At 38.1% G+C, this 12544-nt stretch overlaps 1 protein-coding gene and 1 pseudogene across 5 annotated transcripts in view; one reads left to right on the forward strand and one right to left on the reverse strand.

Annotated features, from left to right (window-relative positions):
- The window catches only part of APAF1 (apoptotic peptidase activating factor 1), a 90670-nt gene that overhangs the window by 51317 nt on the left and 26809 nt on the right, over positions 1-12544 (forward strand). For all 5 annotated transcript variants that reach the window (XM_047740088.1, XM_047740085.1, XM_047740084.1 and 2 more), the window contains exons 18-20: positions 5828-5989; positions 9852-9980; positions 12413-12538. In XM_047740088.1, the coding sequence (XP_047596044.1) occupies positions 5828-5989; positions 9852-9980; positions 12413-12538 (417 nt within the window). The remainder of the gene's footprint in view (positions 1-5827; positions 5990-9851; positions 9981-12412; positions 12539-12544) is intronic.
- Positions 7196-9828, reverse strand: LOC125106289 (40S ribosomal protein S7-like; annotated as a pseudogene).

Genomic DNA, 12544 nt, shown 5'->3' on the forward strand with positions numbered 1-12544 from the left:
ATCTCTTCTGTGAGTGACTTTGAGCTGTGTTACTTCCAGCCCTCATTTCTCTTGTGTGCTTGTGTCCTCATCTCTAACCACCTGCTTAGTTGTTGTCACTTAGATAATATACTGTGCCTCAGACGTACTGTGCTCCACACTGAGCTGTATTTCCTTCCCAAACTTGACCCCCACTTTTTCCTGTATGTTTTATGATTTTGATTAGATCAGTGTCCAGGATTTACATCATTGTAACTGGTCATGGTTGAGTCATGTAGTACGAGTTTTTTTCCTTTCTCATACTAGCTGCTTGTTTTCCTTGGGATTAAATGTGTTGTACATTAACACTGTAATTTTGTTTTTTAACACATTATACTTATTTTTTTTAAGGTGCTTATCACTAATTCATCTTTAAACTATCCTTGTCTAAATTGCTTCTTAAGTTATTCACGCTTATCAGATGTTTGTTATTTGATATCAGATGTTTGATATGTTTGATATTTCTTGGAAATAGCTTTCTTGGGGTGTTCTGTTGTTCTATTCTGATTGATGAAACTACTTCCATTGTCCAGTTGGAGAGCTTCCTTTATTATCCTGGTGATTCTTTTGCTTTGCTCTTGACTTAAAACTCTGTTTCTTAGATTTTTTTGTCTTCTTTCTTGTTTTTTTCTCACATTGGTGGAGAATCTCCTCTAGCTTCCTAAGAAAGAATCTTTGGGAGGTAAATTTTTAAAACCTTATCTGTCTAACTTCATATTTAATTGGTATTTTTGGCTGCATATAGATTTCTGGGTTGTAAATTATTTTTCCTAGGAATTTTGGGGACATTGTGCCCTTGTCGTCTGTCTTCTAAAGTTCCTCTTGAAAAGTTTGAAGGCATTCTGATTCATATGTGATCTGTTTTTTGTCAGAAACTTTTAAGATCTTCTTCTTATCCCCAGTATTTTTTCTTTTAAAAATTTTGTGATAATATGCCTTGGTGTGGGTTTGTGCTCATTTATTGTGGTTGGCACTTGGTGTCTGCTTGCTTGCTTGCTTGCCTGCCTGCCTTCTTTCCTTCTTTCTCTCTTTCTCTTTTTTCTTTTTTAAAGATTTTATTTATTTATTTGAGGCAGAGTGAGTGAAAGGGTGAGAATCTGAAGCCGACTCTGCACTGAGCACAGAGCCCAACTTGGGGATAGATCCCACAACTGCAAGATCATGACCTGAGCCCAAACCATGAGTGAAACATTGAACTGACTGAGCCACCCGGGTGCCCCTTGGTGGCTTCTTTTATTTTTTTTTATTTTTTTTATTTTTTTTTTGGTGGTGGCTTCTTTTAATTTGAAAATTCAAATACTTCAGTTCTGTAGGCTTCCTTTAATTTTTTGATTTATTCTTCTCTACTTTTTCTTTCTTCCTCTACCTTTGTTTTTTCTTTCCTTCTCTTTTTGCCCTCCTTTCTGGAAGATTTCTTTAGCCTTATTTTCTAGCTTTACTTTCTAATCCTTCTGTTGTGATTTTTAATTTCTGTTGTCATGTTTTTAAGTACACATTCTTACGATCAGTTTTTTTCATTTTTTTCCTACTTTTGTTTCATGGATGCAGTATCTTTTATCTTTTTGTGAGTGTTAATAGTTTGTTTTAGGGGTGCCTGGGTGGCTCGGTCATTAAGCATATGCCTTTGGCTCAGGTCGTGATCCCGAGGTCCTGGGATCGAGCCCCGCAACGGGCTCCCTGCTCGGCGGGAGGCCTGCTTCTCCCGCTCCCACTCCCTTTCTTGTGTTCCCTCTTTCGCTGTCAGTCTCTCTCAAATAAATAAATAAAATCTTTAAAAAAAAATAGTTTGTTTTAAAAAATTTGTGTTCATGTATAGTTGCTGTTTCCTCTGTTGGTTTTGGTTTCTGTCTGCCTTTTAGAGATCTAGCTTAGCTCTCTGATCTTGGATATACCTACAGATGGTTTCTGACTTAAAACGGTTTGACTTAGGCTTTTTCAGCTTTGTGTTGATGCAAAAGTGATGCACATTCAGTAGAAACTGTATTCAAATTTTGAATTTTAATCTTTCCCCTGGATATTGAAATACAGCGTGACTCTCGCTTGTGATGCTGGGCCGTGGCAGCGAGCTGTAGCTCCAGTCAGCCATGCAAACAAGAGGGTGGACAACCAATACACACGCAGCCTGTCCTGTATCTATAGTACCATTCTGTTTTTCGCTTTTTGTACAGTATTTAACAAATTACATGAGATATTCAACACTATTATAAAATAGGCTTTGTTAGATCTTGCCAAGCTGTGGGCTAATGTAAGTGTTCTGTGCATATTTAAGGTAGGCAAGGCTGAGCTATGATGTTCAATAGGTTATGTTATTAAATGCATTTGCAACTTATGATGGGTTTATTGGAATGTAATCCAATGGTAAGTTGAGGAAGATCTGTCTGTGTATTAGATATGTATCCTGCTCATAATTAAGAGTGCAGCACCAAAAAGCTGATAGGGAATTGTGAGCTTGCTAATTGTGAGTTTCTCTGTAGGGTTATCCCTGCCATTTTTGATGGTAAACTCCTAATGTCAGACTCCTTAGATCTTTTGTCTTGATCTTGTTGGATATTCAGAGAAAAATCCTCAGTTTCCTACCCTGTAGGGTACAAGTCCAGTTGGCAAGAAATGTTTAGGTAGAGATCTCAACATTTGGGATATAGGCTTTCTCTTAATTTTCCTATTTTTAGAATGGTGACTCTGCTCTCAACTGTGCTGGGCGCAGGAAAACCCTCTACTCTTCAGCTAGAGTAGGGATATAGCAACCTGGATTGCATAGTTGGGAAGGGGATTTCAAGGGATTTATAGTGATTCTCCACCCTTAACAGAGGGTATCTGGTACACTTCCTTAGCCTTTTAGGAGTTTTATGGTATGAATTGGGCTGCTTCTTGGGTTTCCCAATGGTGGAATCAGGATGCAGTGTTTAGGAGTCCCCTTATTGCCTATCTTTCTGCTTTTTTTAGACTTTACAGTTTTGTTGTTGTTATCTCTTCCTCCTTTCTCCTTTGCCTTGTGAACTACGCCTAAAGAACTACTACTAAAGAGAAAAAATCCTCTTTACTATTGCTTTTACATGGATTTTGGGAGGGTATGAAGATGAATTTGTGTGTTCTGTCTGTATCTTGGACCTGAACCCTATTTCCTTCAGTAACACAATTGTTTCTACTCACCTGTGCTTGAAACATGAGAATAATCTGTCTTTTCACTTAAAATGTATTTTTTGATTAGTATTGAATACTTATTATGTGCCAGACACAAGCATTTGGGTTTTAAATACTAAGACAAAACAAAACACAATTAATTCCTGGCCTGAAGTTGTTCAGAATCCAGTTGGAGAGAGAGATAAGGGAATAGATAAGCTGTGGAAATGGTAAAAGGGTGCTCTGAGAACAGGTGAGGGCCGTGTCCAGGATGTGTCCAGGCACCTGACACTGCACCCAAACTGTAGCCTGTTCTTTCTTTTCATTGTCTTTGCTTTCCCCTTTTGTACTTTAGCTTATGCTGACCATTTAACCTAGAATCTAGGCCATAGAGTGTTCCTTTTGGCTTTCTAGTGTTGAAATTCTGTCTATCCTAAGTTGGTCTGCAGTCGACTGACCTTCAGGGTGTCCACTTCTGCAAAACCTGTTCTCTGAAGCCCACAGCTTGGATCTAACATTCCTACTGTGCTATATCTTTTACTCTCAAATGATACATTTGATGTACCTTTCATTAGAGTCACTTATGGGCATGTCTTACCTCCTTGATTGACCTTTAAACTCTTTGAGAGCGCTCTCCGTACCTAATTTATTTATATAATCTCAAAGCGACTAACATAGTTGTTATTGTGTTCAAGATGATAGAACTTTGCTGTATTCTTTCAAATCAAATTAAGACTTCTCCAAACTCAAAAAAACAATATTAAAACTCTTCAGAGACAGGAATTTGACTTCATGTGTGAGTATCAAAAAGTGGTTGTAGAGCACAGAGAACTAGCAGCAGGGGAGAGACATTACTGCACTCTTGGTGAGAACTGCTGTGTTTGTGGCAGCTTTCCCACTGTGCTATTAAGCCAGCATCGTTAGCTGGTTCATGCTGTTACAGTGACAGGTAGTAAGCAGAGGTCCTGCAAAATGATATTGGATAACAGCATTTCAAGGTCAAAGTCTTCTAAAGCTTTTGCCTTCTGAGAGGATGAAGAACTGTAAAATTATTTCCTGCGCCAAGTGGCTCTGTAATCTTCTAAGCATTTTGCAGGGTATCATGTTGATCAGCATGTGTTTTTCAGGCCCTGTTGACAAACCATTTCAAAATGTGAGTTTTATTTAAAAATTGCCTTTAGGGCGCCTGGGTGGCTCAGTGGGTTAAAGCCTCTGCCTTCAGCTCGGGTCATGATCTCGGGTCCTGGGATCGAGTCCCGTATCAGGCTCTCTGCTCAGTGGGGAGCCTGCTTCTCTCTCTGCCTACGTGTGATCTCTCTCTCTGGCAAATAAATAAATAAAATCTTTAAAAAAATAAAAAATAAAAATTGCCATTTAAACATACAAGGGCCAGGGTGCATGTGGGCCTTGATTATAGTATAGTGACTTACTCAAAATCAAATGCTGGTATTTACTTGGTCCCTTGATATGTGGACTCTCATCACTCATTGGATAGGAGCTGAAGTCAGGTCCAGATGCACATTGTAGTTTAGGTAGATTTAATGATATTGGGTTGTGTTAGGTTTTTTTTTTTTTTTTTCTTTCTTAAATCTAGGCAGTGGTTTCTTTTTTATATTAAGAGGGAAACAGTTTGATTTATCATGTATCCTAGTTGATGTGACTGAAGCTTCTGACATATGTAGGGTTTTGTTTTTTTTTTTCTCTCTTTAAGTATCAAGAAAAGGGCTATTTTAGTATCTGATGTCTCTTGTTCCTTCCAGTTTCGTTGCAAGGGGAAATATTTTGGTATTGGCTATATTCCTTAGTGTATATAACACATCTTTAAACTTGAAAGAAATTTAGAAATGTGCTTGCTCAGACAAATCTGGTTTTACCTTGGAGCTGTACTTTGGAAGCTGAGTTAAAGCCCAAGAAACGGCTTTTTTTTTTCCTCTTTTTTTTTTTTTCCCTCTCCGTCCTTGTTCTTGGCCAACTGTTGGTCTGGGCACGGCAGCCATTATCACTCTATGAAGCTGGGATGCTGCCCAAGGCCTAGGGGAGTGAAGATGGGCCTTCTTGAAGGCCTTTTTCTTTTGTGCTATTCAGGCGGCTCTGCTAGTGGGGGAGGTTTAGAGTCTTTTGTATCCCATTTCTCAGGATCTAGTTGTTTCAGAGCTCTGTCTGGCACCACCAAACACACAAGGTGTCTTCTTCCTTTCAGCATATTCTTTGTTTTCTATTTTCAGAGGCTTCCTTAGATCCCTGGATGTTCTGCTATGTTTGTAACTCGGTCTAGGCTGCGCCCTGTGTGGCGTCCCGGCTGTGCATGCAGTTGGTGGGCGCTTCATGCCTGGCTCAGCAGAGGGCAGCAGTGGCAAGTTGTGAGCCTCCTCTCACCTTCTAGTCTCATCCTTCCTGTCAACACCTAATCTTCAGCCTCCTCCACACCATGCAAGGAGTTTTTAACATTTTATTTAATTTTACATTATGCATTTTGCGTTTCAGGCAGTGGTTCTAGTTTTGTTTGTTTGTTTCTTCTTCTTAGGAAGGCGCTGAATGACGCTGGAGTACTTAATTTTTAAAGTCATGCATAAGTGAAAACAATTCATTAGAAAAAGCGAATATTTGCATTTAATCCAGGTGAAATTCTAGAGGTGTGATTTGAGATTAAAACAAACTTAAACTTTCTTAAAATTTTTGCAATCTGAAGCTTTGGGATGTGAAATCAGCAAACGAGAGGAAAAGCATTGATGTGAAGCAGTTCTTCCTAAATTCAGAGGAGCCTCAAGAGGATATGGAAGTGATAGTGAAATGTTGTTCATGGTCTGCTGATGGTGCTAGGATAATGGTGGCAGCAAAAAATAAAATCTTTGTAAGTATCAGTATTTTAATAAGCCAATTTAGCCTGATTTAAAGAAAATGAAAATGTCAACTGATTTTTGCATTGTACACTGTTTATTGATATAATCAAAGTATAGCTGTATGATATGGGGTTGGCTCCCTAACTTCATAATTCTCAGAACTGTGTTCCAGGAGGTGGTCAGTAGGCTCTGTGAGGAAAGGTCTCCATGGTCACATAGGTTTGGGAAATGTTATGTGTTGCTTTCCCCTATTAGAGTTCTCAGTGTATACCAACATACTTAAGGCCTCCAGAAATTCTTTAATACAGAATAATTTATGTTGGTTAGTCCATTGTTTCTCAAATTTATTGAAAACATGGAATAGTTTCCGCTTTTTTTTGTTTGTTTACAATTTTGAATACATTGGTTTAGGTGATTTTCACAGTGTTTTCTTACCCCTGAAATTCATTAGGATTTGCTGAATGTGATAGAAATATTTGTCAGTAACTGAAGAATATTGTAAGAGTTCTGTGATATAAATGAGGACAATATATAAAAATAGTGAATGACAAGAAAATGCTCTCCTTTTTTAAAAATCTAATAACAGCTTACATTTGTAATATTCTGAGTACTCTCACATATTATTTCTTTTAATATAACTATCCAAGGGACACAGCAGATTTCATTAGCCCTCCACTGATAATGAGGCAGCTGAGGTTCAGAGCAGCCAAATAATTTGTCCCATGTTATACCCTGGAATTGGAAAGGTAGGTATTCTGATTTATGACCCAGTGATATTCCATTCAAATAGTAATTTTAAAAGACTTGAATAAGAGATATTATAGTTTTATTTTCACCTTTATTGAGGTACACTTGACAAATAAAATTGTAGGATATTTAAAGTATACAACATGATGAATTAATATTTGTATGCTTTGTGAAAAGCTTCCCCCCACATGGAATTAAATAACACATCTGTCACCTCACATGCTTACTTTTTTTTTTTTTTTTTTTTTGGTGAGGACATTTAATTTCTACTTTCTTAATTTCACTTATACAATACAGTATTATCAACTATAGTCACCATGTTATATGTTAGATCCTCAGACCTCATTCATCTTCTTACTGAAAGTTCGTATCCTTTTATCTCTTCCTTAACCTCTTCCTATTCTCCAGACCCCAAATAGTACAATTTTATTTATTTTTTTACTGTGACTGTTTTATTTAATCATTTTTGTTTACCACTGAAACTCTGGGAATTCAAAGTTAGCATCCTTGCTGGTGAGCTTCATATGGACACCAGAGAAGTTTCATCCTTACGCTGCACATTGCTCTGCTGTGCTTTACTCTTCAAATGAAGCTTTATGGGCCAGTTGCCATCCAGTTTCACATGGATTCTCTTGCCCACAATTTTGCTTGGGAAAATTGCGCCCACCAGGATTATATCATGCAATGACTGTCAAAGTGTGGCTCCTGGGGTACTTTTACTTACTTTTTGTATGGCTTTTTCGAGTTGGCTTAGGTAGAATTCTCCTCTGAGCAGTAAAGACAATGAGCTTCCCACTCAGCTTTTTCTCCACTTCATGAACTAGTCAGACTTGGATTTCCTGGAAAAATTTCAGTTAAGAAATGGGAACAAAGATGATAATAGTTCTCTGACCACTACCTACTTCAATTTCCTTGGTTGCTATTATATTCAGCTCCCATAGCTGGGCTTTGAGGTCTGAGTTCATCTCCAGCTCAAGGTGAGCCTGGGTGATGTCAGACTCAAACTCATCCAGCTTTTTGCCATTGGGCTTCACTGTCTTTGCACTTGAACTGAACTTTGCCTTCTCCTCGGTGAGAACACAGACCTGGGAAGAGGCCTAAGTCTCTTGAGAGCTCCTCAAATCCCCCGAGATTGTGTGTGTATGTGTGTGTGTGTGTAATTTTTTTTCAAGTAGGCTTCATGTCTAGCGTGGAGCGTGGTGCCCAATGGGTGGCTTGAACTCATGACCCTGAGATCACGACCCAGACTGAGATCAAGTCATCTGCTTAACATATTGGGCCACCCAATAGTACAATTTTAAAGATCGAATTATACCGTATAGTTATATAAAACTCACTGAGGAGCCATTTATATTGTTATTGATCTAGTTGTTGTCACCCTTCGATCTTGGGTGCTTCTGAGTTTCTACCTTTATAAAGCACAAAATTAAAAATATCTCCTTTTGTCTTAAATTTGTTAAAGTTTGTAGGAACAGAAAAGGAATCATTGCATTTATAAGACATGAAGATTAAAAATTTTTTTAAAAGATTTTATTTATTTTGACAGAGATACAGCAGGAGAGGGAACACAAGCTAGGGGAGTGGGAGAGGAAGAAGCAGGTTTCCCACTGAGCAAGGAGCCCGACGCAGGGCTCCATCTCAGAGACCCTGAGATCATGACCTGAGCCATAGGCAGACGCTTAACGACTGAGCCATCCAGGCACCCCTAAAGTTTTTTTGTTGTAAAATATATCTTAAATTTGCCATTTTAACTTTTTTTTTTTAAAAGATAATTTTTTTTCCCCCAAGATTTTATTTATTTATTTGTCAGAGAGAGAGCACAAGTAGGGGGGAACAGCATGCAGACCAGGCAGAGGGAGAAGCAGGCTTCCTGCTGAGCAAGGAGCTTGTGGGACTCTGTCTCAGGACCCTGGGATCATGACCTGAGCTGAAGGCAGACGCTTGATGACTGAGCCTCCCAGGTGCCCCTCTACCATTAATTTTTAAGAATGACCTGTCCTGGGAAGCATTTTTTTTTTTTTAATTTTATTTTTTATAAACATATAATATATTTTTATCCCCAGGGGTACAGGTCTGTGAATCGCCAGGTTTACACACTTCACAGCACTCACCATAGCACATACCCTCCCCAATGTCCATAATCCCACCCCCCCTCCCAACCTCCCTCCCCCCCATCAACCCTCAGTTTGTTTTGTGAGATTAAGAGTCACTTATGGTTTGTCTCCCTCCCAATTCCATCTTGTTTCATTTACTCTTCTCTTGCCCCCTTAACCCCCCATGTTGCATCTCCTCTCCCTCATATCAGGGAGATCATATGATAGTTGTCTTTCTCCAATTGACTTATTTCACTAAGCATGATACCCTCTAGTCTGGGAAGCATTTTAAGTATGGTTTCCTGTCTTTTGTTCTTGGCTCCTGATGCTGTGCTGCTTACCATCTGTGCATGTTTGAAGGGCTGCGCATTCACAAAACATATTCATGGCTCCCACTGGAAGGTTTTGTTTTTTTTCCTCTGGACAATGCCCTGGTCTTAAATCACAATACTATATATTGGTATAAATGTTTTTATCATTTGGCAGAAGCTTCAGAAGAATATATTCAACACTTAAAAATCTTTCAAAAGTTGAAATGAAGCTTGCATTATTCAAAAATAGCTTTTTTAGTTCAAAAATGGGAAAATGATCATAATGGAGTAATTTGATAGCTCTGAAGAGAAATAGAAATAGTTGAGCTAATTTCATTGTAGCAAGCCTCTGCTCTATATTATTTTGATCATCTTCATTTATGAATATCCATTTTCCTCTTTTGAATAAACAGGCATTCAGGAGAGCTGCTCTGTATGTTAATTTGGCTAGTCCATTCATTTATTCACAAAGGTTTTATTTCTCCCCAGACTAGCTTGAGAGATCATCCATGATAATTTTTTCTTTATAGGAAACATGTTTCAAGATGAGCAGTATTTTAAAAGTATGTGTATATTGATTTATATCTTATTTATGACTTTCAATAGGTGTGCCAGTTTTTAGTAATTGTGTTTTTTCAGGACTTAAAAATTTAGATTCATTTTGAGTATAGCTTATTTTTAAAAGTATTTTACTTTCATAGATACTTATTTTATGTTGACAGCTTTTTGACATTCATACCAGCGGCTTATTGGCAGAAATCCATACCGGCCATCACAGCACCATCCAGTATTGTGACTTCTCCCCACAAAATCATTTGGCAGTAGTGGCTTTGTCTCAGTGCTGTGTGGAGGTGAGTAGTTCACTTACTCTGTGAAGTTGGGTCTCCAGAGGTACAAGGAGGCCAAAGAATGTGCTATTTAAACCATTCACTACTGAGGACAGTTGAGAAATAGTAGAGCACTTTCTTCACAGCATAATGACCTGTAGTTTTAGGATATTAAACTGTATAGCCAGTTTTATTACTTTAGCAGTGATTGAAGATTTTATTTGGTAATACCACAGGGAGTGACAGTATCATTCACCAAGCATTTCTTGAATGGCTAGCATGTGCTAAGGTCTTTGGAAACAGTAGAATGAACATGGGTTTCCTAGGCAGAAACATGGCGTCTTTTAAACAATATGAAAGAAAGGATCTTCTATAAAAAAAGGATGAGAGATCAGTTCAGTTCAGATTTCTTAGATCATTGAGAAGAATAAGACAAAAGTTCAATTTTGAATTGGTTAACCTAGAATGTTCATTGGTGAGCACTAATGAGTAAAATGACTTATAAATTGCCTGTTTGTATTTATAATTTTGTACTTAAGTGATAGATTTTTGTATTCAGAGTCTGTATCTAACTGGTCCTGGAAGAATTTCACCCAGTGAAAGGCTATGTTTTTTTAAAAAAGCAGTGAGTTCTTGATTTTTTCCCCCAAAGATGGATTAGTTTTTCCTAGCTCTATTATTTCTTATTCCTTGCATGGGTCTTACCATCAGGTAATTTGAAGTTCCTTGTGATGACAGTGCAAGAAGGTGGGTATGGGCCTTTATCCAGAAAACAGAGAAATCCACTTGGTTCACAGGCTCTTCTCAAAGGAAGCTTGACTACTCCGAGTACTTCCTTAGTGTTCCGTGCTTATTTCAGCAATTTTTAGTGAGTTTGACAACCTTGTTCCGCACTGCAAAGCTGTTGGGGGAGAGTTTCTGAGCTGTAGTTCATCAGCATGGAGATACAGAAAAGATGAGAGTGAGTGGGTGTGCTCTGTAATCTCTACTTAATTCCAAGTACAGAAGCAAGTACAGTGCAACTAACACGAACTTCCCTGCCAAGAATCTACCCATTGGAAGCACGGGCAGTGAATGTGAATAAGCTCCAGCCCTGTTTGAAATGGTGGGAAGAAATAGGGTGCTGTGGGCAGTGTTCTCTTCAGTGGAGTCCTTGTCTTGAAAGATTCAGATGTGGTAGATCTTGTACCTTACTTGTAGATCCTCAAGGTAATTGTGGTTGGAAATTTCCTCTTTCTGGGTTTTTGTCAGGATTTTAAGGAAGAGTGGAGGAGCAACTCTTCTTTCAGCCTTTTCTGTCACTTCTAAAATCCCTACCCTTTACCATTAGAAAGCTCCAGGAAACATTGTCTTTTTTCTTAAAATAGGAACCTGCTTTTGGGGGCTCTGAGAAATGATGAGGAAGAACAAGAAGGAACCACTTTCCTTTCTGGCCTTTAGCTTTGTATGTCCACAGGAGCTTGGACTCTAGTGATAAGGCAAAGAAAATTTCATACAATTAATTTATAACCACAGAACTCACTGATTGAAAACCACTGTGCATGTGATGAAGTACTTATTTTGTTCATGCTTGTTCTGAAATCATAAAGTAGGTCTGTCATTCAGAGTGTAATGAGAGGAACTCAGGCACATATGGTACTTCATTAGGCTGGAATATATTTGAGTAATTTACAGCAGAACTCAGGACAAAATGCAGCCAGGGTGGCAGACATTGACAATTCATAATAAGCATGAATAACAGAAATGTGCACATGTATAATTAGCATATTCATTTATTGTAGGGTTTTGCCATTAGTTGAAACAAGGATTAGATGACAGTGGAAAACAGTCTATTTTTTTTATTTAAAAAAAATGTTTGCATGATTCCAAATCAGAGCCTTTTTAAAAAAATTTATTTTTATTTTTTAAGGTTTTATTTATTTTTTCAGAGAGAGAGAGAGAGATTGAGACAAGAGACAGCACAAGGAGAGGGAGCGGTAGGCAGAGGGAGAAGCAGGCTCTTTGCTGAGCAGGGAGCCTGTTGCAGGACTCGATCCCAGGACCCTGGGATCATGACCTGAGACCAAGGTGATGCTTAACCGGCTGAGCCACCCAGATGCCCCTATATATACTCTTTTGTAGAAATATATATGTTCTTTGCTTATTTTCTGTAAGTAATATATCCCAGTGATTATTCATCATCTGGGTGTTTTTACAGTTATATGATATTCCATTATGTAGTTCATTCAGTCAGTTCCCTACTGATGGTCAGTTGGGTTGTTTTCAGTTTTTTTGCATTAAAAATAAGATGCAGTTAATAATCTTTTGTACAAGTCATTCTGTGTTTTTGCTAGTTTGTTTTTTGCCTTTATTCTTAGAAGTGAAATTACTGGTTAACTTTTGCTTTTTTTCAATATTCTTGAAATGTTCGAAATGCTTATGAATGTTATTTCCTATATGCTATGTTTATTCTGTAGTTGTGGAATATGGATTCGTGTTTGAAAGTGGCTGATTGCAGAGGACATTTAAGTTGGGTTCATTGTGTGATGTTTTCTCCTGATGGATCATCATTTTTGACATCTTCTGATGACCAGACAATCAGGGTGAGA

Source organism: Lutra lutra, chromosome 8 (genome assembly GCF_902655055.1).
Source record: "Lutra lutra chromosome 8, mLutLut1.2, whole genome shotgun sequence".
NCBI lineage: Eukaryota > Metazoa > Chordata > Mammalia > Carnivora > Mustelidae > Lutra > Lutra lutra.